This window comes from Nicotiana tabacum, chromosome 8 (assembly GCF_000715075.1).
Source record: "Nicotiana tabacum cultivar K326 chromosome 8, ASM71507v2, whole genome shotgun sequence".
Taxonomy (NCBI): domain Eukaryota; kingdom Viridiplantae; phylum Streptophyta; class Magnoliopsida; order Solanales; family Solanaceae; genus Nicotiana; species Nicotiana tabacum.
The window spans coordinates 8008794-8030448 of record NC_134087.1 but is presented as its reverse complement, the minus strand read 5'-3'; the positions used below and the strand labels follow the sequence as shown (position 1 = coordinate 8030448).

The 21655-nt window shown below is 35.6% G+C and overlaps 2 protein-coding genes and 1 non-coding gene across 3 annotated transcripts; 2 read left to right on the top strand and 1 right to left on the bottom strand.

The window, feature by feature from the left end:
• Positions 1-359: 359 nt before the first annotated feature.
• TRNAR-UCG (transfer RNA arginine (anticodon UCG)) lies at positions 360-433 on the top strand. The gene has a single exon. It is a non-coding gene; the product is annotated as a tRNA-Arg (tRNA).
• A 2525-nt stretch (positions 434-2958) lies between these two features.
• LOC107790714 (heat shock 70 kDa protein 14-like) lies at positions 2959-8881 on the bottom strand. The gene is made up of 10 exons (XM_016612673.2): positions 8640-8881; positions 6755-7965; positions 5617-5844; positions 5430-5525; positions 5139-5351; positions 4648-4842; positions 4213-4359; positions 3987-4136; positions 3740-3870; positions 2959-3567 (listed from the first exon to the last, which is right to left on the bottom strand). Exons 2-10 carry the CDS (start codon positions 7922-7924, stop codon positions 3357-3359), a joined length of 2541 nt encoding a protein of 846 aa, XP_016468159.1. The 5' UTR covers positions 7925-7965; positions 8640-8881; the 3' UTR covers positions 2959-3356.
• Positions 8882-13926: 5045 nt separating this feature from the next.
• Positions 13927-14403, top strand: LOC142162959 (protein FAR1-RELATED SEQUENCE 2-like). Its single transcript, XM_075220190.1, has one exon. The coding sequence runs from the start codon at positions 13927-13929 to the stop codon at positions 14401-14403; it is 477 nt and encodes a 158-aa protein (XP_075076291.1).
• Positions 14404-21655: the final 7252 nt, after the last annotated feature.

The following is a 21655-nucleotide window of genomic DNA, read 5'->3' as shown; positions in this document are numbered from 1 at the left end:
GTGTTCATATAGAAAAGCACAACATCAACGACTTAAATAAAGCAGAAAGAACACAAATAATTCATGCAATGTATCTTAGAGCCTGTTTGGACATATGAATTTTTTATTTTTTTTGTTTGGTCATAAATTTTTTAATTTTCACTCAGATTACTCATAAAAATAAAAAAAAAACACAAAATTATATTTATGTCTAGACAAAACTCTAATTTTCAAATACCATTTTCAGTTAGAAGAAAAAATTCACCTTTTTTTGGAGTTTTACAATTCTTATGCCTAAACGCCCACTTAATTAATTTGGAAATACTGACATCAACAAAAATTTACCATGATATAAATCAAGGGTGCCTGCATATCACCAAGACCGCATAGCGCAGTGGATTAGCGCGTTTGACTTCGGATCAAAAGGTCGTGGGTTCGACTCCCACTGTGGTCGAATCAATACAATTTTTAATTATACTTTTGTTTTTTGTCATTTTACTTCTAACTCAAAATCCAGTGATTTTCAAGAGGGAGTTCCAAGTGTAGAGTGGAGCTTCTTCCAGATTACTTGAAGTTTCTATTTACAAATCATATATGCAGTGAAACATATGGGAAGATTAAGAATAATATTGGAGAAAATAAGGATGGACTTCCACAGAGAATTGAACCTGCAGAAGATGCAGTTTCCTAATAATAATAGCTTGTTTGACCAAGCTGCAAAAATCAGCTTATTTTAAAAAAATGTAGTTTGTGTAGTAACAATTAGTGTTTGACCAAACTGCAAAAATCAGCTTATTTCCAAAAAGTGCAGTTTGTGTAGCAACAATTAGTGTTTGGCCAGACTTTTTAAAAACTGCTTCTAAGTGTATTTTTCTCAAAAGCGCTTTTCAAAAAAGTACTTTTGGAGAGAAGCTATTTTTTTCTGCTTCTCCAAAACTGCTTCTGCTTCTACTCAAAAGCACTTTTTTCCGTCTAAAAGCTTGATCAAACACTTCAACTTTGGAAAAAATATTTTTTTTCGAAAAAAATAATATTTTTGGCTTGGAGAAACTTGGTTAAACATGCTATAAGCCGTCGAAATGATGAGGATTGAAGAGAATGCATGTTCAGTATTTGAACTTTATAGGTTCAAGATCGAGATTTTACCACAACCATTTGATTTATTAGTTCGAAATCAATTTTATACTAATTTACTAGATTCTTAAGATATACTTATAAGATTTGAGCCAAAGCTATTAAATTAAAACGAACTCATGTGACGTAATTCACTTAACTAATCAAAGCTTTCACTTTTACGACCAAAGTTAGTCTGGAATAAGATAAGTTGCTTAACCTCGACTTGAGGAAATATTTTCTGAAATAAACTTACGTGCTACATGTTATGTGTTTGGGGCTGACGCATATGCAAGCTCAGAGTTAACGCACTAGGTTCACCCATGGGCATAACATCCTCAGGGGTAATGATTTGCAAGTCAATCAATATTAATGTAGCGTAACAATGTAATTTTATGCCGTTTCAGTAGAAATTATATATAGTATAGAGATGTCCAGTTTTATATTTAGGCATATCCACTTCAATAATAAAGTGGATACGGTCTCTGTTCACTTTAATATGTACAATGAAGTATGTATAACGATTAACGACATTCCTTCTGGCAGAGGTGTACAAAAGAAACCAACAAATCGCACCAAATCGATAATTCGAGTCAAATCGAGAAAAAAAATCCCGAATATGGTTCGGTTTGATTTGGTTTGGTGTTGGAAAAAAACACCCGACCATAATTAGTTTGGTTTGGTTTTAACTAGAAAAAGTAAAACCAAAACCAAATCATCCCGATATTATATATATATAATTTTTTAATTTATTTAATACATGAAAATATTTATTGTAGTGTAGTTTATGAATATTTCTTAAACTTTTTTATAGTTTTATCTCTTAACGTATTATTTCAAGCTTGAACTTATAAGTTTTGAATGCTCTAATAAGTTTTATAATCCATAAATGTTAGTAACTCAAATAAATCCCAGACCAAAATCAAATCAATACTACTACTAACAAAAACATTCAATTCAATTGTACTAGGAATGATAATAGTGTTGGATATCTATTTTTTAGTTTTTTCATGGTTTAGATAAAATGCATAACTTATTTATTCTTTTTAGTGTTTAGTCATGAAAATAATAGTAGTACTTATTAGTCGTACTTATTTTAGCAACTTAATAAATTGTAGATTATGTTCATTTTTCATCTTGTTAATAATATTTATTATACGATTTTATTATCTTTATTGTTGAATATTTCAGTACAATACCATGACTCATTTCATACCTTATATAGTTCTGTCTTACTAGGATTAAAGAAATATTTGGAGCACAAATTCTATGTTTTATGCTATGAAAACTTTATATATAGAAACCCGAAACCCCCCCAAAAAACCCGAGATTTAAAAACCCGACTTTTATTGATTTGGTTTGGTCTTTAGATTTAATAATCTGACACAATTGATTTGATTTAATAATTAAAAAACTTGAATCAACCCGACCTATATACACCCCAAGCTTCTGGAGAACCGCCCGTCTCAGAGACTAGATTAAAGTTTCTTTAGATGCAGTAATCAATATCCTTGATATGAGGTTGTTGCGAGTTAGAGAAATAAAGAAAGCTCGAACTGGAGTTTCAAAAAATCATTTATAAAGGGCAGACAGTGCACTTTTTTTCACGTTCGTGTTTTCTACACCAAGTACGTAGAATGAAATGATTTTTCCTTCATTTTTCTCTTTACATACTTTTTTACTTCCGTGAAAGCACTATAGTAAGGTTTACTCGACTAATCATGGTGAGTGATGAAATTTTTGCATACGGTCGAGGGAAAATAAAAGTAATTGAGGGAGATTTTGACAAAGAAAACAGTTCTTACTCTTGGTATTAAGTTAATCTCAACTATGCATTCATTCACGTTTGATATTGCACACTGGACATCTTGAATTGACAGGTAGGCTCCATTATACCAATACAATAAAGCGCAAAAGAATGCCAAGGTTCCTGGTTCCGGATACACATCAATACTTGCTTATAAAAAAGACAGACATGACTCGGGTGTAAAATAATTTAGTAACAAGAAAATTGGGAATGCAATCGAACTTACCTCAAAAACCCCTGAAGAAACAGGATTATAAAAAAGTCACCCTGTGAATAATATAATTGCTGACCAGCCAACTATAAAGATGGCCGAACCTATCTCACTGAGGAAATATAGTGTTGCCGCTAAGAACCTTCAAAGATAAGCCTCAAAAGCCAACAGTTATAACATGAAACCACATCTTAGGCTGCATAAAGTATTTGAAGACCAAACCAACCACCAAACTCATGAAGCACTTTATTTGGCCTCAGATTTGTCCGTGTCCATTGGCTCGGCAGCAGTTGGGGGTACTTCAGCACCATCAGCATTGGTGTCATGGTTGGAATGTGGATTAGGACTCTCCGCATCCTGATGCTGTTGCTCACCTCCTTCAGCAGGTGCATGTGTAGGTGTTTCAGGAGGTGCCGGCTTAGCTGGCTTAGGTTTCATCATGATAGGCCTACAAACCCTGTACAGACAGATATAATAGCAGAAGCATTAGAAAGTTAGCTAAGTAATACAAATCTAAGAAAATTAACACAAAGCTAGCAAGAAAGTCAGTGATCAATAAAAACTTCAGAATAAGACCACATATAGGTCAAAAGTGAATTTATTAGATGGAATTTGAAGAAGAATAATACTTGTCAAGTGATTCTGCTTTCCTCCTAACATCCGCCGACAAAAGAACAGGGTTTGCATGCTTTGGAAGAGAATCCTGCTGCTGCTTTTTCTCTCTCAACCAAGCCTCGGCTTCAACGCACTCATTAAGAACCTAGAAAGTGCAAGATAAACAGAAGAGTGACTGCGTGAGACCATACTGCAGGCCAGGACGAAGAGGATCATGCAAAAGAAAATAACAGCTAAAAACAACACTGATGACAGGCACACCTTCTGCTTGTCTGCTAAATCAATGTGATCAAACTTTTGATCATTTGACATTGCTGCCTCTCTATAACTGTTAATGCAATAAGCAAGTTGATCTATTACAGATCCCCTCTCTGTGTACTCCTTGTATCTTTGCTCAATTGGGTCACCTTGCTGAGATTGCATCTTATAATTCAGTTTCAAAGGCAAAAGAGGAAGCACAAAATTGGGTAAACAGAAAAACACAGACCTTCTTAAGTTCCTCAAGCTTCGCAATGTAAACACCCTTGGTCTCATCCTCCCCATCTTCATACAACCAGTCTTCCACCCCTTGAAGTTTAGCAATAAATTGTTCTCTTTCTGAATCCACTACAAACTCTTGATATTTGTCGTGCAGCTAGAGATATTGTGGAGGAGAAACATAATCAATATCAAACCCAATGTTCTCATATAAAAACTATAAGGCCAACAACAACAACAACAACAACAACCCAGTGTAATCCCACAAGTGGGGTCTGGGGAGGGTAATATGTACGCAGACCTTACCTCTACCCCGAGGGGCAGAGAGGCTGTTTCCAGGAGACCCTCAGCTCAAAGAGGCAACAAGAGACAAAAACTATAAGGCCAATACATATCAATATCCAACCCAATCTCCCCATATAAACACTATAAGGCCAACACATACCTTATTCCTCATATCATAAACATAGGCCTCAACAGCATTCTTCTTGTCCTTTGTCTCTTCCATGACACGGTCCTGCAGAGCCATTTCAAATTCTTTCTCCACAGCCTTCTGTACATCAGCAGCTGCCAATGCCCCATAAACTAATTCAGTCACTGGTACATTTGTCTTCTTCACCTTCTTCTTTGGGACTTCAGCCTGCAAGAAATAATAACCATAAATTCAGAAATTTACTGATAACCTTTGCACAAAATATTCAACCAAATTTTTAAAAGAAATTCCTCATTTTAGATCAGAAAAAGGACATATTTGGCCTGCACATTTCAAGGATTAAACATAGAGGTAAACATTAAACCATTGATATCTGACAAGTGACAACAAATTTGGCATCTGATAAATGCATAACATGTCAAATAATTATCAAGCATGATAATTAATAGTACAAACTAGCTTAAACAACCAACAACAATTTAAGATGAGAGAGAATAAGTCACCTTCGTGTCTGTAGCCATTTCGACAGGTTTGTCTCCAGATTCCGGAACATCGTTTTCAACCCCTGAAGCATCTGCAGCTCCTTTAGCATCTTGCATGTTTTCGTCAGTTTCAGCAGTAGTTGAAGGAGCAGCATCAGCTGAAAAGTTATCTGTATCCATTTTAATAGGTTCCTCTTTTACAATTGGGACTTCAACCTCTTCTTCTTCCAAAAGCTGAATCAAAGACCATGAAACATGAGACTATGAACATCCTTACTCTTAAATAAATAATCAAAGATTTCCAGGACTTACAGTTGCTGACTCAACTGAGACAATACCATGAAGGTTTAGCCGTACTTTAACCTTTAATTTGGCCCGTTCACTCTTAGTAGATTGGAATGGTCCAATCTGTCAATCAACAAACATCAAGGAAAATCAATGGGGCGATTGAAGGATTCATCTATAAATAAAGCATCTCACAAGTGATAACTAAAATTACCGTGTAAGTACTGATCTTTGCTGGTGCCTGCAGTTCGCTCACATCAGCATATTGTACATCAGTTGTAAATGTGCCAGATCTGTAGAATGTCAAAGCTTTCACACTTGGTATCGGATTTCCCTTAGGGAAAACAACTGTGCTCTGTTGATTCTCTGCTGCTCCATTTTGTGCATCTGGAGCAGAGCCCTTCCATGACAAAGCAATTGGGAAAGGGAAGCTCTCATTGACCTTCAATCACCCAGCGAAATCTTTTAACTCTTAAACCCATGCATCGACTCCAAATAAATCCGTTTGAAGCTAGATGTGCAAATATAATCTTCTAATAACAGATAATGCAGGACCAGCAAGTTCAATATATAATCCACCTTTGCTTCAACTAGAAATTCAGCCATCCTAGGAAATCTTATGTTCCTTTTTTTCAGTCAAGAAGGCAATTTTGTGTTAACTCATACGTTGCCATTCATTATCTATTTATCATATTTGTTTCAAGGAAAGTGCACCACTGAATTCCACTCAGTCGATCCGACAACGCCTAAGTCCTAAACAAGTTGGGTCGGCTGTATGACTCTCTGGCCATGTTCCATTTAAATTCATCTCACGCTAACATTTTACAAAATAAAAGTAAGAAGTACTAGAAGTTATCTATAATTCCTACTGACATAAGAGACTCCAACAGGGCTAAAAGACTCCTAGAAAGCACAGTACCTGAAGTAAATGCAATAATGAGAAAAATCGATCCAAAAGAAAAAATTACTATCATATTTGTTTCAAGTCAATATCAGTTTTCCCTCAAGTCCAGCATTGCCACCACACCAACCTGCCTCAAATTCGATCTTTAGAAGATCGACTACAACAGTCTATAAATAATTTTTAAGGGCTGTTCATAAACAATATAAGCCATGTGCCATATGAACTAAGCCTGGTTTTTAAGTGGAGAAGGGCAGGCCCATTATCCCCGAGTTTCGAAGGTTGCAGTCGGCCCTAAGGGTTGGGACAGACGGATTTCTCGGTCACTAAAGAAATTTCATAAACAATATAGCTGTACCCAATGACATTATGAAATTCAAAGCGCTTAAAACCAAGATGAGCATGGAAATATGCATCATCCAAAGAAAGCAGCAGCGATAAGCTGTGTTACCTGAAATTCTCGAACTTTAAAGGTAGGACTGAGAATAGCACATTGTAGCGCGCATCCTTTCGCCACACACTCACTAGCATTCATGGTCCTCCTTGGTTCTTTCCCAAAGAACTCGGTCAGAATTCTCATCATCGCAGGCACTCGCGAGCTTGAGCCAACAACCTCAACAGAATGAACATTATCCGTAGTAAGTCCAGCTTCTAAAAGAGCTTTCTCCAATGGCTTTTTTACTCTCTCCAATATTGGAATGCAGATCTGCTCAAATTCCTCTCTCTTGATGAACCCTCTGACATCCTTCTCATCCATTAAACACTCTATACTCAAAGGTGCCTCAGGGTTTGCGCTAAGAACCTTTTTCAACTTTTCACAAGCAGCTCGAAGTCTAATACAAGCCCTCGCATTTTGGAAAACATCAATTTTGTATTCTTCCTTGAATTTTGCAGCAAAATGTTGGAAGAGTGCTTCATCGAAATCCCTTCCTCCAAGTGATCTGTCAAATGAATGAGCCAATATCTTCAGCTGGCCTTTCTTGAAGCCTGCAATGCAAACTTGCATGCTTGCATGTCCAATGTCAACAAAAGCAACATTTAGTTGGTCATTTTCTGGCAGATCTGTCTTGTAGATACCATAAGCCAATGCAGTTGCTGTTGTCTCATGGATTAGACGGAGAGGGTGCAAGCCAGCAATTGTAGCTGCATCCATAACAGCTCTTCTCTGAAGATCAGTGAAATATACAGGGATCCCAATACAACAATCAACTACTGCTGCATTAAGATTTTTCTCCGCTATAATCTTCAGATCTGAAAACACCATTCCAAGAACTTGGGTGGGTGTAAAAGATCTCATTTCCCCCAAATAACGAGCATGGATCAAAGGATATCCATCAGGCCCTTCAGTCACCGAGAATGGCAATGCCTTAAGATCTCTTTGCAGCTCAGGATCTAAGAATTTCCGTCCTATTAACCTCTTTATCTGAGATATTGTATTCTTCGGATTCATCATGCTTGATGCAGCACCTGCTGTCCCAAGAAAACGTTGCTTCTCACCAAAGCAAACAATAGCTGGTGTTTCCCTCTTTGATTCATCATTAAGTACAACATCAATTCCTCTCTGCCTTGCCACTGCAACAACACCACTCTCATTCCCAAAGTCAAAACCAACCACACTCATCTTTGCTGCCTCGCTCAATTTCCAACAGAAATATAAATTACCTGAACAGCACCAAGAAGACACCAAATAAAACCGGGACTCAATGCATGTAAACCAAATTACTCACACTAAAAAAAAACATAATGCGCTTCAAATGATAGCGCCCACTAATCCTAAAACTGAGCTTTGCTTTAAATAGAAAACCAACAAAGCTTCTCACTGCGAGTTTTCTCTAGTGCGATTGCTAGTTTTACTAATAAAATATGCTGAAATTAGCGGTTACATTGGGGTGGGAAAGATGAATAAAAGATCTCAAGATAAGTCAACCTAACTTTCAGCAGATCTAAAAAACATTCATTAGATAAACTCAATTGCCAAGGATGACTTTCAATCACGACTGAGCTAGTGTATATTACTATACCCAACATATCTCCCTCTTTAAGCTAAATAAGGCATTGATTTAAAATAGATAATATCCTGCTTAGTTCTCATACTTCGTCTTACATACCAAACAACCTCTCAAGATGCAAAACTAAAAAATGCCGCAAATAGAACAATAAAAAGCTCTTCGTAAAATCTACCTAATGAAGAAAATGTGTAATATGTTGGATGTTACGTATTGAGTTATAGGATGTTCAAATCTAAAGCATCGACAAAGAAAAATCGAAATTTTATTCAAATCACAGATCTGCGAGATTGTGTTAGGGAAGAGTAAAATTTAGTAATCAACGCGTACCTTAGAGACGACGAGGCTGAGGTGTTGGAAGGATCGCTCGACCGGTGGTGTAACGGCGGCTTCTGGAATATTCCACGTAGGTTCCTCCGTTTTGTCCTTCTATTTTTGTAGCAAAACAGAGGATGCTGAAATGAGAGGGTATTTCTTTCTTTCTACTAGTAGGGCGAGTGAGGAATGCGATGCGTCTACACTGTTGAGATGCTAAAGCTTCTAGAAACATCTTCTCCTGCTAACGGGATCTTGAAAAATTCCTAGGCGTCATGGGCTTCAAATTATTGAGGTGTACATTTCGGGAGAAATTCAAAAATAGCCAGATTTACAACTAGTCGTTCAAAAATAACACAATTTCAAAAGTAATCGAAATTTAGCCACTTTTCATATAAAAATAAATCTGAGCGAAAACATTGTTCAAAACCCGAAAAATATGTCAGTATATTATATTGGAGTTCCAACATAAGTATGCTTGAACTCCAACATATTATACTGGAGTTCCAGGATAAGTATGCTTGAACTCCAGCATATTATACTGGAGTTCCAGGATAAGTATGCTGGAACTCCAGCATAATATGATGGAGTTCCAACATAAGTACACTAGAATTCCAGCATAATATACTGGAGTTCCAACAAGTATAATTGTCTACTATAATATATTGGAGTTTGGAGCATCGGTGCTCCAGTCTCTAGTATATTATACTGGAGTCAGCAAAGTATACCGGTCCAGCATAATATGCTGGAGTTCATACACAGGTGCACCGAACTCCAGTATATTATGCTGGACCGGTTTTTGTTGCAATAAAATAATGGCTATTTTCATTGACTTCGAAAACGCTGGTTATTTTTGAATGACCAATTCGAAAACTGGCTATACCGTGCTATTTTTACGTACATTTCAGATTTCAAATTTTGCAGCCCATTGGTTTCCTAAATTGGATGGTTGCCATGTACCATTTCAAAATATATCGTATAATGTTGTATTATAATGTATTGTACTGTATCATTTTGATGTATACAATATTTGAATAGAATATATTGTTTGTCGTTGTTTAATAATGTCATGCACTATCAATATAAAGAATAAACTTGCAATATTATAAAGAAAAAGCAAGGTACGAGGTAATATCATACTATATTATAAGCATGAAGACTTTCAGATGAAGTTATTTTACTTATATATCCTTAAAAATTAAATGACCAATTTACCCTCTAAATTTAACCCACAACCTCTTCTTTGATATAAAATTTCTGAAGAATATGAAAAGTTATTTGCATTGAATAACTCAATAAAGAATCATATTCAATTTATTAAAGCTAATACTAACATAAATATAATGGGAACGAATGGTTGGAAGTAGGGGTGTTCATAAAAATCGAATCAAGCCGAAAGTCAAATCAAACCGATCAGAAAAACCGATACTTTTTGGTTTGGTTTGGTTTTGGTTTTGAAATTTAAAAACTGATCAAATTTGGTTTGGTTTTGGTTTTAATAAAAAAATCGAACCAAACCAAATATAGGAGTAGCTATTTTAAATTTAGAATTACACCTATATATATGTATACTTTTATGCAAAGTTTCAAATTTTTTATAGTAAATGTTAATCGTTTGCACTTTTAGTACAGTTCTTTACCTTTATATTCTAGTTTGATTGGTAGTTTTCTTTTGTTAAGTGTAAGAATCTATTTCAATATAAAATTATATATTTTTAATTGAGTCCTTAAATTATTCATCACTATTTGATTCAATTATCATCAATATATCTTGGTAAATAATAGATCTCTCGATGGGTAGTTGATTTAATAGTGTTACGTTAAAAATGGGGTCGCCGAAATATGTGTTTGGTAGTGTATGTCTTATATTTTACGAAAAAACCGATAAATAACCGAAAAAACCGAAAAACCGACATAAACCGAATCGAGAAAAAACCGACTTAGTTGGTTTGGTTTGGTTCTAATATTTGAAAAACCGACTTACTTGGTTTGGTTTCTTTTTAGGGAAAAACCGATCCAAACCGAACCATAAACACCCCTAGTTGGAAGTTAGGGAAGAAAGGAAGAGAAAAAGTCATGAATTCTGTGAATTAGTTTACATACACTTTTTGATGGTTCTGATCTGCTGAATTTTGTTGTGTAAGTATTCTATATTTTTTCTTTTCTTATAAGGAGACTTTTCAAATGTATTCTTAGTTTGTTACATTACTTATTTTCTGTCAGGTATGGAACAAAACTCTTAAAGAAGTAAATTTGGTGGATCAATACATATTTCTTTCATCTTACATTATATGGGTAATATAATTCTCCAGGTGAGAAAAAATTAAGAGGGTGGGTGAGGGAGATCTATGTATACATTTTGACTTTTTGGCTTTAATTTCTTTTCTATTTTGTTGAATTTAGATTAATTAAATTTTTTCTTACTATGATTAATATCACATTTTGATCTTTCATTTGCTTCTAAGTGGCAACAAAGACTTTCATATTCAAGTATAAGTCTAACAAGTGTGTTAATTTCTTTGAAGGTTAACAAGTGTGTCTTAATTGTTGACAACTAAATCTTTTATCTTTTTAATTTATATTTATGGATATCACAAGGTAAAATTATAAATGGATTTAGACCTTATCCAACTACACTCGAATGTGAAGTGACCGAAAAGTCCAAAATTAGGGGGAAAAAAATAAAAATTAGAGGAAGATAGTAGTGGAATTTGATGTTGACAAAAGAGTTCAAGAATCATTATTTCTCCAAATAGTAAGGGAGTCACCATTCTAACATGTCTCACATAAATTTACTATCTTATGTGAAATATGTTGAAATAGTAGACGATCGGGTGGGTCTGCAAATAAGAGGAAAATAAAGTCGAAGGAAGGATTATTTAATTTTATAGTATACAAAATTTTGGGAGCAATCTTTATTCCTAAAATTTATAGTGATATCTGCATTCTAACTTACTTTGAATATAGCCATAGCAATAAATAGTTGTTGTTCTAAGTATATTATTTATTAGTTGATGTGCACTTTCTTATTTTTTTTCATGTCTTCTTAAGATATTTTAAAGAGCCCCATCAAGATAAGGCAATATACTATCCTATAAATAAAATAAAATGTGGAGCACAACTTACTATTGTTATTCCTAAAAGAATTTATTTTGTTTGAATTTATTTTATTTGACTAAATATTGAGGTAAATGTTCGTTTAGTAAAAATATTAAGACAACTTTGTGTCATTTGTTTATTAGCATTGGTGCATAGTTAATACAGGTGAGTAAATTTTTTGGCCGATTTGCATAGAGTAATAAATTGATGAGATGCATGGAAGGATGCTATATAAGCACGCACGCACAATTGGTGAAAATGTATGTGGTTGATCACATCAGCTTATTTAAAAATTTAAATGTATTTTCGATGGAAAAATAATTTTATATAACTTTAAAAAATGCTTTGGAACATGTATACATTTACAGACTTAGTATCATTTTTTATATGAAATTTATAACAATCGACGATATAGAATCACGTGCATCGCACGTGTCTAAAAACTAGTTATTATATAAAAAGGTAGGGTAAAAGATAAAATATGACTATTAAATAATAAAAAGGGCAAGATGAGAGGAAAAAGAAAAAAGAAAACGACGCGACCACGCCAAATCGGTCATTTCATAAATTGACATTTTTCGTCGTTACGTAACGACAAATTTAAACAATATGATACAATAAAATTTAAGTAACATTCAAAACAAATATTGTATTTAAAGTAACAAAACGGTACAGGTAACAATCATCCAAACAAGCTGTAAGAATGCTAAACAATTTTGAAACAGAAAATTCAATTTTCTTTATTCACATGTTAGAATTTAGTCATTTTGAACACATGTTAGTCTTTACTTTATAATAATAGCCTATTTGGCTTAGCTGATAAGCTTTAAGGAGTGGTTTGGTAGTAAACAAGTTATCTAGAATTTTATAATAATGAGTATATGGATTAAATAATAACGGGATTATTTGGTGAATTATTTTTATTGAAAGATGTTTGGTTTATTAGACTAAAAATAAGATATACGGGATATAATATAAATATGTGTTTGGTGTTATACTAAATAAGTTGGGATTTTGAATTTACATTGTATGTTACCTTTTTAGTACCCAAAATTCCACTGTCAAATGTGGAAATAATTACTATGTGTAGTTATATTATGTGGCCTCTTTCTCACTTAGTCATCAAACTGCAAAACTTGCTATACCAAAATTCCAACAAAGGGGGTGAAGAGATGAAGAGTTACGGCAGTTGATATTTGGCCATATTATTAATGGCCCAACGATGGCAGCACCCATATAATTACCTTAAACCCCATGATTTTTCCCTCTAAAATATTTTCCTCCCAAACAAACTAATAACTATTGATGATCTCAAAATATTGATCCCATAAAATCATCATTTTCTCATGGGAAGATCAAAAGCCTTCATATGTATACGTATACTGTTATGTATTTTTTTTAAAATAAAATTTATATGAATAGACAGATCAAAAGCCTTTGCATGTATACATATATTGTTTTCCGAAAATTTATATGGTATATAAATTCGAGTAACCTTGTTATATCATACACATATAATAAGAGAGCTTTCATTAAACACATAATTCACTACCATTCCATTAACCTAAACATGAATACTAACCCAGTTCGGAGCCATTAAACTTGAATAACAACCTAGAAACTAGATCGGAGCCATTAAACTTGAATAACGACCTAGAAACTAGGTCGAAGCAACTAAGGAATGCATTACACTTATCTTTAGGGTTGAATTCGGACGACAGTTTGAGAAATGAAGATGAGTGGGTCAACATTGATTCAAACGACAACTTCAATGATGGAGAAGGTCATGTCGACGATGCTGCTGATGATGATGATAACGACAACCATTATTTAGAGGAAGAGTGAGAAGGTGGAGAGGACAGGAAAATGTCTAATGAGTTCAATGAAGAAGATCTAGTAATAAGTTTAATTACTGGAATGTGGTTCCGTAATAAGGATGTTATGTTTGATTTTTTACAAAGAACATGCAAGATTATCAGGATTTTGTATTATAAAAAAAACATCAAATAAAAAAGATGGTGATATTGTAAGGTATGTGCAATATGGTTGTAATAGGTCTAGGAAACCAAGGAATAAGCATATTATCAAGAGGAGAAATTGTCGTACTAGAGTAAATGACATTTTAGAGGAGAATGGCTCATAGCATGTTTCAAAGGTGGTTAAAAGACATAATCATCAACTTTAACCAACACTATCGCGATTGATGGCTGGACACAAATTGCTTAGTAAGTCTCTTAAGAGAGCTCTCACAGCCAAATATATTGTTGGCTTAAGACCCTCAAAAAATATAAGAGTTGTTCAAGTACTTGTTGGTGGCCCTGAAAATTTGGGTTGCACACCAAAGGACTGTAAAAATTATATTTTAAAGAGTAAAAAGCTTCAATTACAAGAAGAGGACGCACAATCATTACTCAAGTTCTTCAATAACATGCAACAAAAAGATAAGAAATTTTACTACTCTGTAGATGTGGATAGTTTTGGTCGACTTCGTAATATTGTATGGGTTCATTCACACTCTAAGGGTGAATATGAGGAGTTCCATGATGTAATATGCATCGATACCATATACGTTATGAATCGATACAATATGTCATTTGCTTCATTTGTTGGTGTCAATCAGCGCATGCAGTTTGTACTTTTGGGATGCGCTCTTATGTCTAGTGAGGATATAACAAGTTAAAAAATAGTGCTCTCAACATGGCTTGGGTCTCTAAGCAATGTTCATCTATTAACTATCATGACTGAACAATGTGATAGTATGAAGGCTGCCATCAATGCATTAATGTCAAATACGGTACATAGATATTGTTTATGACATATATTCACAAAGTTGCCTATGAAGTGTAACGTCCCGACCAGTCGTTATGAGCCTTTACACTTTGCTCGCCAGTTCTCGGGCATGGCTTGCCCCGTGTGATATATTATGACTCATATAAGTCGTTGGTTTTGGTTTTGGTTTTCAGGGTAATTGGAATGAATTTGGAAGAATAACTCTCAATTTGAAGGTTGAAATTTGAAAGGTTTGACCAAGATTTGAATTGTAAGTATATGATCTCGAATCGGAATTTTTATGATTTGGTTAGCTTAGTTAGGTGATTTGGGACTTAGGAACGAGATCAGAATGCATTTTGGAAGTCCGTGGAAGGTTTAGGCTTGAATTGGCGAAATTGAGATTTCGGCGTTTCCCGGTTGATAGATGAGATTTTGATATAGAGGTCAGAATAGAATTCCAAAAGTTGCAGTAGTTTTGTTGTGTCATTTAGGATGTGTGTACAAAATTTCAAGTCATTTGGACGTGGTTTGGTTGGGTTTTTGATCAAAAGCGGAATTCGGAAGATTTTGGAAACTTAGGCTTGAATCCGATGTGTTTTGGTTGATTTGATGTTGTTTGAGGTGTTTTGAAGATTGGTACAAGTTTGAATAAGGTTATGGGTTATGTTTGTGCTTTTGGTTGAGGTCTCATGGGCCTCGGGGTGTTTCGGATGGTTGACGGAGAGTTGGAGTTTTTGGCGAGCTACAAATGTTTTGCTGCTTCTAGTATTTTCGCACCTGCGGATTGGAGACTGCAAGTGCGATGCCGCATATGCGGAAGGGTGGTCGCAGAAGCGGAAGCTGGTGAATTGGCAGGAACCGCAGAAGCGGTTGTGGGACCACATCTGCGAAGGCGCAGGTGCGGTATATTTCATCACAGATGCGGAAAATGGGGACTTAAGTGAGGAACGCAAATGCGGTGATCTTGACTGCAGAAGCGGTACCGCAGAAGTGAGAATATGGCCGCAGATGCGAAAATGCCTGGGTCAGAATGTATATATTTCACCTTTCGCAAATTTTAGTGGGTTTTCACCATGTTTCATTCGGGAGAAAGCTTTGGAGAGCTAATTGAAGGGGGAATTCAAGAGGGTTTCATGGAGGTAAGGTTTTTGGACCCTAAACTTGTTTCTATAATGAATTTTAACATTTGTAAGCTTGAAATCCATGGAAAATCAGTAGCAAAAACGGGTAATTAGGGCTTGAGATTAAGAGAACTTTGAGTGGGGATTTGAGGGGCCATTTGAGGTCCGATTTTGATGTTCTTGATATGTGTAGACTCGTGGGAGGATAAGGATTATATTGATGTAATTTTTGTCAGATTCCGAGATATGGGCCCAGAGGCCGGGTTTGAGCAATTTCGGGTTTTTCGATGTAAATGGGATGATTTCGAGTGGACTTTGTTCCCTTAGCATATTTTAATGGTTATGTTCTAATTGTGGCTAGATTTAGAGCATCCAGAGGTCGATTCGTGAGCGCAAAGGCATCGCGAGCTAGAGTTTGGACCGGATCGAGGTGAGTAATGATTGTAAATAATGTTCTGAGGGTATGAAACCCCGGATTGCACATTATTGTGCTATATTGAGGTGATCCACATGCTTGATGACGAGTGCGGGGTCGTGCACTGTTGGGGATTATGACTTAGTCTGTCCCAAATGACTATTTTACCGCGTATTTGACTGAAATCTATTTGTGAACATCATGTTTTGGGCTGAATGCCATATTTGGGCCTCGTGCCAACTATTTGAACCCTTAAGGGATTGTTATTGGTATTTCCTCACTGTTTTTGACTTTATACTTATACTGAGTCATGCTATAATGTATTGTTTTCATAACTCAGCCATGTTTACTCTATTTTAACATACTAAATGATATTTCAAATAATATTTTGGGCTGAGGACCATGTTTTACTGTTGCCCGAGTGGCTTATGTGATTTTAATTGAGTAAGGCCAAGGGCCTGTATTGTGAGGATACCTTTGGGTCGGGCTGCATGCTGCAACGGTGATACACTAATTATGATTATGAGGCCAAGGGCCTGAGTTTGTATGCCACGAGGTGGCTTGTTGATATGAGGCCGAGAGCTTAGTGATGATGCCACGAGATGGCTTGATATTGCGCTTGGGCCGTAAGGGGCCCCTCCAGAAGTCTGCACACCCCCAGTGAGCGCGGGCATCCATTGTGATGTGAGATATAGGCCGAGGGCTGGTATTGTTGACATTGTGCTCGAGGGGCAATCCTTTATGTGCTTATCTGTCTTATTTGTATGTCATTTACCTGTTTAATTGTGTATTTGTGTCCAAGGGGCGAATTTTCTGTGCTTATCTGTTCTAATTGCTTTGCATTTAATTGCTTAACTATTGAAAAGTCATTTTTAACGAAGTTTAAACTGAGCTAAGATGTTTTAAGAGATTTCACAACTTCATTGCTTTCTTACTGGTTTTGTACTACTTATATACAACATGTTGATGTACTTTTCGTGATTTCTTATCACTCAGTCTTTAGTTATGATTTTTACTCACTAATTTGGAGTACTCACTTTACTCCCTGCACTTTGTGTGCAGATTCAGGTATTTCTGCACCCGGTAGTGAATATTGGTTGATCAGAGGCAGAGTCTTTAGAGTTTAGCAAGGTAGCTGCCCGACGTCCGCATCACTGCTTTCCTCCCTCTACATTCTCCCTTAGTTATATTCATTGATTTTCCCGGCCATGTTGGTCTCATATTGTCAGATAGTGGTAGTAGATGCTCGTGACTTGTGACACCCCAATGTCGGGTTGTATCTATTTTCGCACTGTTCTTTTAAACTTACATTATGTAATACCTGATTAACTAAAAGGGCTTAAATTGACTTATTAAAACTTTTGAAATGAACTTGGGGATTGTGTCGGCTGACCTTGTCTTCACGAGAGGTACCATCACGACCGGGTCCGGTTTGGGATCGTGACATGAAGTTAAGCGGAGTTCTTGATAGTAAGACTACAAAGGCAGAATTTAAGGCTTTAGTCCTTGATAACATTAATGTTGTTGAGTTTGAGAGAAGATGGACTAATTATATTGCAAAATATAACTTATATTGAAGGGATAGGTTTTATAAGCTTTATTTGGAGAAGGAAAAAAGGGTTCCGGTATACATAAATGATCACTTTTGGGCTAGAATGTTGTCCACACAGAGAAATGAAGGAATGCATACTTTCTTTGATGGATTTATCACCCATCAAACCAATTTGAAGTTGTTTGTTCAGCAATATGAGTTAGCCCTAAGAGCTAAGTTTGAGAAAGAATTGGAAGCTGAATATAGGTCTAGGTGCTTTGAACCAAAATAGTTGTCTGAATTCGCATGGGAGGAAAAACTTCAAGTGCGTTATACTCGCAAAGTGTTTGAATTTTTTCAAGTACAGTTAAGGTAACTATACCATTTAAAATCAGCACCCGTTAAGATCATCAAGCAACCCTTGGAGTGGAAAAATACATTATAATTGATTATTCGCTCAGGAGTTTTAACACTAGAGATCCATTTGTTTTCACGATTGAATATACACCTATTGGTGAATATCTAAGTTACAGATGCAGGTGGTTTGAAACAAGAGGTATGCTGCCATATACTTAATGTGTTGTCTCATAAGAAGATTGAAAACGTTAGTGAGAGGTATATATTGAAACGGTGGAGAACATATGTTGTTCGTCCACACTTGAAATATTTCTTTCTAGGAGGTTACCCACATATGACTTCTGAATACATGTTGTACATGGAACTATTGAAGCATTTTGAACGAGTTTATGATACTGCATTGGATAGTAAAGTGATGAGGCAATATATTAAGTATGATTCGAACATATTAGAGTATGACCTTTTAAATTGGGATGATGATATGATAGTTCCAGACTAAGAATTGGAAGATATACACGAGGGTGAGGGCGAGGGTGAAGGAAGAAATATAAGAGATCCTAGATACGTAGCTTCTCGTATACGTCCAAGGTTGAATAGATATAGAGGGCGAATTGATTCATACTTTAGAAGTTCACAAATGGGTGGTGGAAGTGGAGTTAGAGGTAATAGGTGGGGTAAATGTAGTGGTAGAAGTGGTGGTAGAAGAGGTGGTAGAGGTGGCGGTAGAGGCTGTGGTAAAAGTGGTGGTAGAAGTGGTGGAACTACTCGGCTAGTGGAAGGAATTGAGGTAAAATATAACAAATTTGATTAATTATTTTTTTTACATAAATACATTGATTATGCTTGTTAGTCTTCTTTACTCTAATTACAACAAGATGATGCAACAATACCACCACAGGGTAGCTTGCATGATCTAAAAAACAAACTTAGAAGTGGAAGACTTGACCGTTTAGTTTGAGATGATTTAAGTTTGGAACTTATTTAATTTGATTTGAGATAGATTCATTTTGAATTTATTGACTTTGTAATGAGTTTAAACATATGGTATTATCATTGTCATTGTTAAATGCTTCATTTTATTGTTACTTGCTTTACATTTAGCGGACTAAACTAAAAAGTGACTATTTGCAACTAGTATAGAAGTCAAAGACTTGATAAGATTAAGATTAGTACAAAAATATGAACTAAAATACTCACATCTTGACATTACTAAAAATAAAAAAATCCAGTTTGCAAATCAAAACCCTACCTTCAACCCCTATCTTGGTATTTGAAACCATACCTTCAACCCTTATATTCAACCACTTTTTCCCCTGAAAAATATAGTTGCTCAGTTGTACTGGATTGTGTTATATTAACCAACATTCAATCATTATTTTTTAACCCTATGATACGATCCGAGATTTACAAATAGCGAAATATGAAAATAATAATGATTAAAGCAAAACTAATGATAGTTTTGATTAAGATAATCAAAGTAATCTGAATAATGAAGTATAGAAGAAAACATAGAACCCTAATTGGACGTCTCAAGTAACAATCAAAATATTATCCGATCGCCTCCAAAGAACGACAAATTATAAACCCTAGATATAAAGAAAGGAGAAGAAGATTACCCTCAAGAACTCAAGTCTTGAAAATCGGTAATCCAAAGCCGAACTCGAACTAAGAATTTCCAAATCTCTCTCAAGAGTTTTCTTACATCAAAATATGCTAAGTTCCTAATGAAATAACCCTAGGTTGTTATAAATACCCAATGGGTAAAATAGGAAAAGTTTCAAAGTTAATATCCCAAAAAAACTCGCCAGGCCAAATCGTAGCCTCAACCATAACCCCAACCATGATGCACAACTGAACCGTGACGAATTCCAGAAGCTTATTTTCTTGAGCTCTTCAGGCCTCTCTTGAACCGTAGCCAACGATTGGTGAAACAGTGTCACACGGTTTAACTTGGGGTCTGGATTCTTCAATTCTCAAGACCCAAACATAGTATTCTTTGCATGAATCCTCCAAGTGACTCTCCAAACATCTTCTAGTCAATTGTTGAAGATCATGTAGCTCTTTAGCGTGCATCCCTTAAATGTTCTTGGACTTGGAGCAGCTTAACGGTATACTAGATAATTTGGGGTCATTCTCAATATTCTCCATTTTGCTCGGACTATCCAGGATCATATCATTCTCCCCTCTTTAAAAAACTATCTGTCCTCGAATCTTGGCCTACAACACAGAAAAACCACAACACGATGTAGAACTTACATGATAAACAACACTTATTTGGTAAAAGCAATATAAGATAGTGTCCATGCATCCACTTCACCCAATTACACCTACAAAGTATAAATACTCCACTAGAAAGCATATGGACATCGTCATCCCTATAAAATTTATGCCAACCCAGATACATAGGATTAAAATCTCTCTTAGATGCATTATACATACGATATATACTAGATGAAGCTAATGCATTTGTCACGACCCGGAATTTCCACCATCGGGATCGTGATGGCGCCAACATCACACTTGCTAGGTAAGCCAACATTAGAGTTTTATTAACCAATTTCCTTTGCGTTTCAGTGATTAAAAATAAATAAGCTAAAACAAGTAGAAATAAATGCAGAAGTAAGTGAATAGCCTTTTTGTGTATATACTATTACCAATATTATTGCTATTACTACCCAGTATCACAATCCACAAACACGCAAAGATTTGCTACAAATATTTGTTCGAAAGAAGATACAACTATTTACGAAGGGAAGTAAAAATAGTAAATGTAGGAGCATAGAAAGGGACACCAAGGCCTGCAGACACCAACATGACTACCTTGGGTCTCCTAGTTGAAAATATCTGCAACCGACCTCTCGATCAGCCACTTCCTACTAAAAATATTTGCACAAAAAGTGCAGAGTGCAGCATCAGTACAACCGACCCCATGTACTGGTAAGTGCCGGGACTAACCTCGACGATGTAGTGACGAGGCTACGGCGGGGAAATTATAATATAATCTGCATATAGTGTATAATAAAAGCAGGAAAAAAGACAGGGTAAAATAAAGCAGTAACTTGAAAGGAATGAATACAGTTCTCGAAACATATTACTAGTACTCAGCTATAACCAATCCTTAAGTATGGTTTAAGACCACCATTCAGCTAACACAGTCAAAGGAAAACATAAGCATAAAGATTGTTGCGGCATGAAACTCGATCCCACCATATCACAATAATTATTATCACAGTTCACCCTTATCTCACCACAATCCACCCTTATTACATCTATTGCGGCGCGCAACCCGATCCCACCGTACATAATAATTAGAATCACAATTCATCCTTATCACACCACATTCCACCTTATTACACATGTTGCGGTGCGCAACCCGATCCCACCATATCGATATCATTTACTCAGCAAGTACAGAAATTACACAATTCAATCACATAACTCTTCACAAGGCTCAACTTCAAACCAAAGCATTAGAAAGATTAAATACTATGAGACTTTGCACAAGTAATACTACTCAGCGAGAGCAATCCATAATATGCCTTGAAAGTTCCAATAACCAGCTCAAACAAATATTAAGAGACAACGAAGCTACAAAATACTAACACTTCCAACAAAAGATATAATGTCTAACAAGTAGTACTTAGGCATGTAATTACAAATAAAGCATGCAATCGTTAAGGCAGGAAAAGACAATATAAGAAGAACGGGAAGTAAACAGGCATAAAAGATAAATTAG

Excerpts from the sequence above, each read along its gene's own strand:
- LOC107790714 (XM_016612673.2), bottom strand. The coding sequence starts at position 7,924 with ATGAGTGTGGTTGGTTTTGACTTTGGGAATGAGAGTGGTGTTGTTGCA. Across the intron at positions 4,360-4,647 it reads TTTATGATATGAGGAATAAG|CTGCACGACAAATATCAAGA; the intron begins GTATGTGTTGGC and ends CAATATCTCTAG. Across the intron at positions 3,871-3,986 it reads ATTTAGCAGACAAGCAGAAG|GTTCTTAATGAGTGCGTTGA; the intron begins GTGTGCCTGTCA and ends TGCACTTTCTAG.
- LOC142162959 (XM_075220190.1), top strand. The coding sequence starts at position 13,927 with ATGGCTGGACACAAATTGCTTAGTAAGTCTCTTAAGAGAGCTCTCACA.